This window comes from Sceloporus undulatus, chromosome 7, assembly GCF_019175285.1.
Source record: "Sceloporus undulatus isolate JIND9_A2432 ecotype Alabama chromosome 7, SceUnd_v1.1, whole genome shotgun sequence".
Classification (NCBI taxonomy): Eukaryota; Metazoa; Chordata; class Lepidosauria; order Squamata; family Phrynosomatidae; genus Sceloporus; species Sceloporus undulatus.
In genome coordinates this window covers 21273292-21278132 of record NC_056528.1, presented here as the reverse complement: position 1 = coordinate 21278132, position 4841 = coordinate 21273292, and the positions used below count along the sequence as shown (strand labels likewise).

The following is a 4841-nucleotide window of genomic DNA, read 5'->3' as shown; positions in this document are numbered from 1 at the left end:
AATAAATAAACCGGGACAAATGTAGGACAAAAATTTCAAATGGAGGGCACTTTTTATAAAAAAGTGGAGGACATGCTACAAAATTTGCTGATTTTTTTAAAAATGTTAATATAAATGCATGTTTTGGAGGCTTCTATAGACAATTGCCCCCCTTGCCCACCTCCTCCTGATAGGCCAAAGGCCCCATGCCCTCATGCGAGAGGCCAAAGGCTCCGGCGGCAATCGGCAGCAGGACAGGGCTGGGGCCGGTCCCAAGGCCTTGCCGGGCCACATCCGGGCCGCGGGCCGCAGGTTGCCTACCCCTGGAGTAAACTTTCTTCTTACCAATTTGTGTGTAAATATATGTTAGGATGGAAGATAGATCATACCTCATCTGATTAACATAGTCCTGGGGTTCAATTTTCCACTGACAAGCTATTTCAGGGGAACCATTATTCAACATGATTCTACTATTTGCTGTCTTGAGATGATTGAACCCATCAGCTAAAGAACTGTGATGATCTTTTCCTTGGCTGTAGATCACCTACTGTTTTACCACCCATGGAACCTATAGCAATGATCAGTGTCATTTTTTTCACTACCAAAGTCTTGGCAAGGTCTGGAATTCCAACTCAAAATACCTGGAATCTAAACTGAATACAGCTTGGTGTACACTGGCCAAAGCAGAGGTGTCAGAAATATAAAGTGTCATTCTGTGTGTGATCAGAACTGTTAATTACCTATTGTTAATGCAATTGACAGGAAGTGTGCTGGCCAAATGGCTGTAATAAAGTTATTATTATTCGTATTATTATTATTGACAGGAAGAAGTTATTTCACTAGTTCTCACCAATTGATCAATTTTCCATACATTTCCCTTGTGTCACAAAGAGAAGGAGCTGACAGGAGGGGGTAATATTTGCCATCCAAATGTTCATCTGCTGATGTTTCACATTTCTTCACTGCAGTATCCTCCAGCAGAGGATTGTGGAATCTGTCTTAAAAGTCTGCTACTTAAGTCAGTTACATATAATGAATTACATGATTCTGTAATTTTTAGAGGAAGTGAATACAGTGGATCCTTGTTATACGCTGGGGTTTGGTTCCAAGATCCCCCGTGTATAACAAAATCCGTGTATGCTCAAGTCCCATTGAATATAACGACATAGCAAAATGGTGTCCCTTATAAAAATGGGAAATCAAGGTAAATTTATACTGTTTTGGAACATTTTCAAACCGTGTATGCTTGAATCCGTGTATAAAAAATCCGTGTATAAGAAGGGCCGACTGTAGTTACCACTGCCAGGGGGTGGCTGCATTCCAGGTCTCAATTCTGAAACCCTGTAGCATTCTGTTTCTTTAATTTCACAACAAGCAAGCATGCCCTATATAAGATAACATTCACGTTTTCATATGCCTCCTTTCTGGGAGAGACGTGTATGCTTATATGCATTGCTTTATGCTTTGTGCTTGTATGATATTTTCTTTCTTTCTTAAAGGTGGACATTACATTGCCTACTGCCAGAATGTGATCAATGGCCAGTGGTATGAATTTGATGACCAGTACGTCACAGAGGTGCATGAGACAGTTGTGCAGAATGCAGAGGCCTATGTCTTGTTCTACAGGTGAGGAGTTATTCTGGGACTTATTGGCCCAAAAGGGACTATATGCTGCCCCCAGCTGGAGAAACAGAGTTTTTTTGTGTCATATTGGAGTTGGATCCTATTTAAGTAAAAAATAATAATGTATTTTAATAATGTATTTTTCCTTATTAAAGTCAAGGCACCTTTGAAAGGGAACTAACCCCACATACTATCCCATTTTCCCTTATCTAGCCAAATATCCCAGTCAGTTTCCTATACCCTTCCTAGTCAAACTATTAGAGATGTGGGAAACAAATTCCTTAACATAGTTACCCATTTTGTCTAACATAATTTATCCTGAAAGCTTGAGTTTTAATTTGTGCTTGCCTGTTGAAGGAAAAAGCAGGTTGTACTAGAAACAGTGGAGGGGAGGGTAAATTTTGAAACCGAGGAAGGCTTGTATTTTCACTTCTAATAATGAGAACTCATCCACAGCACAGTGCAAGATAATAACTTGCAGCTGTAGGCAGGAAACTTATTTTAAAAGATGCTTCTTTTTAAATTTTAATGACTATTTACAAATATTATTCATTACTGAGTATATTGTATATTAAAAATATCCTCTGCAAGTAAAAAAAAAGAGGATGAGCTTTGTAGCTTTGCCTTCCCCTGCAGTGCTCTTCAAATGTATGTTTTAGAGGAGAGGGAGTGGGCTGCTTTTAAAAAATGAGAGTATTAAAACAAAACAAAGTCAGCTGCTTAAAGCAAAATGAGGAACCTCCTTCCACCCAAGAGTTCAAGTATTTGGGAAGGGAGGTTGCCTTCATTGTAGAGCAGGGCTGCAGGCAAAACAAACCAGTATATTTTAGCTTAAAGTTCCTGATGCCATTAGCTGAGATTTAGAGGAGGTGTTTCAACCTTTAAGAATCAAGGGGAGTGCCCCACACTGTTCTGGGGAAGAAGGGTATCTTGAGAATTCTGAGGAGCCTGAATATGGCTGTCAGGGCTGATGGTCCCCACCCCAGTTTAAAATGTACTGCAGTGTGTTGAAGTGTTACAAAACGTGCAGCCTTCGATCCTGTTCCTACCCACCCCCTGCCCCTTTACTATAAAGCACTTTGCACCCAAAGAGAAGAGTGCTACTGATGCTTCATCCTAACATCCTTCTCCTCCCCCCCCCCATCTGTATCTCCAGGAAAAGTAGTGAGGAAGCTGTGCGGGAGCGGCAGAAGGTGGTTTCCTTGGCCACCATGAAGGAGCCCGGCTTGCTCCAGTTTTACATCTCTCGGGAATGGCTCAACAAGTTCAACACCTTTGCAGAGCCTGGCCCCATCACCAACCATACCTTTCTCTGCTCTCATGGAGGTGAGGGAGAAGGAGGGGGCTGCTGCCACCTGTATGGGAATGTCCCAGTGCTGAAAGTTTGGAAGCTGTTGCTTTGTAACAAGCTAGGCCAGCCTTTCCCAACACAATGCACAGTCTGGATCATAGAATGAGAGAAGCTTAGAACTGGAAAGGGCCAAAAGAGCCATCTAGTGGTCTGCCTTACCTAGACTGCAAATAATTATACACACACAGAGAGACCCTGAGATCTCGTTTCTCAGCTATGGTACTGGCAGTGGCGGCCTTTGCACAAGTGTCCAGCTGTGACACCTTCACACAGAGTGGGGAAACATGAAGATGTGTGCCTGGAGGCTGGGTTACACAAAGGCTCTGCAGCTAGGTAGCTCAGGGAAAGCTGCCACTGCCTCCACTGTTACCCAGGACTGCTCAGCTAGGCTACAGAGGTAAGCAGATGCGTCCTTAGATAAAGTGGTAAATAGACTCAAATCCTTATACAGTATATAGAATAGTGGACTGCTATATAAATGGCAGAAGACTTGAGGATCTGTGATTTTTAGTGTGCTTGGGGAGGGGTCATGGAGCCAAACACACATGGATATGGCAGGCCCACTGTATTCAAAAAACCCAGAACAACCTGCCTTCATAAAATGAGAATCTGGACCTCTAAGGTGAAAACCAGTATAGTGCATAAAGCTCTGTGAGGATATATGTTATTGGTGTATGAACTCAGAAGGTTTGGAGTTTCACTGCAGAGCTTTACAAAGTGATTAAACAAAGTCACTTTGTGAATCATAGAATCACCTAGAACCCCAGAGTTGGAAAGAAGCTCAAGGACAATCTACTCCAAGCCCCTGCCATACAGGAACACATAACTAAATCACTCCTGAAAGTTGCCAATCCAGCATCTGTTTAAAGACCTCCAAGGATGGGGAGCCCACCACCCTTTGAGGCAGCCCATTTCACTCCTGAATAGCTCTTACAGTCAAGATGTTCCCCCTACTGTTTATGTGGAATCTCTTTTCTTCTCATTTGAATCCATGGGTTCAAGTTGTAGACTCTAGAGCAGCAGAAAACAAGCTGGTGCCATCTTCTACATAACTTTCCTTTGCCAGCTCTTGCAATTTCACATGTAGCTGTGTTGTATTCCAACACATCTTGAGGTCACCGGGCTGGGAAAGGCTGACCTAGTTGGTTTCTTTTGGGAGCTGGTGACTGCTTACACCACCCTGTTTGTTCTTGTGGGGACTGTAGACCTGTCCCTTGGTCTGCCTTACTAACAGCATCCTTGCTGCAGTCCTGCAAAGTAATATACATGATCGAATCACTTCATTTTAGAGTGGGGGCAGGGGGCACAGTTCGGTGGTACAAGTGCACGCTTTGCCTACAAAAGGACTCAGGTTCAATTCTCAGCACTTTGTATTAAATGGGTCAAGGACCCTCATTCTGAGATAGTACTGAGCTAGACAGATTAGGGTGTGAAGTAGCTTCCTATGCATCTAATAGAAAGGCTGAATTTTCTTCTCATCTCCAGAGCTAATGGCAGGAGTCTGTTTCTCCTTGGGTGTAAAGCTGTTTACCCAAGTTCCCCCAAGCCTTGCTGAAAAGTCAGCCATCTAGATGGCAACCTGATATTAACTCCCTCATATCTGCCTCATTTATTTACAGGAATACCTCCAAATAAATACCACTATATAGATGATCTTGTGGTGATTCTTCCCCAGAACGTCTGGGAATACCTCTACAACAGGTAGGGAAGGCAGTTGTGTTCCAAAGTGCTTAAAGAGCCACTGACTTCTCACCACAGTCTGCTGCACCAGTCCTTGTTTTTTGCTCTGGCTCTCCTCTGCCTTGTCTTGGGATGGGTTCTGTGGGGTGTTCAGAACAGGACGTGCCTGCCATTTGTACTGTTCACATACATTCTTTTCTTGGAAACA

The 4841-nt window shown here is 43.2% G+C and overlaps 1 protein-coding gene across 5 annotated transcripts in view; it reads left to right on the top strand.

The window, feature by feature from the left end:
- USP20 (ubiquitin specific peptidase 20) overlaps window positions 1-4841 on the top strand; it is a 33678-nt gene that overhangs the window by 21154 nt on the left and 7683 nt on the right. For all 5 annotated transcript variants that reach the window (XM_042479114.1, XM_042479112.1, XM_042479113.1 and 2 more), the window contains 3 exons: window positions 1479-1605; window positions 2759-2928; window positions 4573-4654. In XM_042479114.1, the coding sequence (XP_042335048.1) occupies window positions 1479-1605; window positions 2759-2928; window positions 4573-4654 (379 nt within the window). The remainder of the gene's footprint in view (window positions 1-1478; window positions 1606-2758; window positions 2929-4572; window positions 4655-4841) is intronic.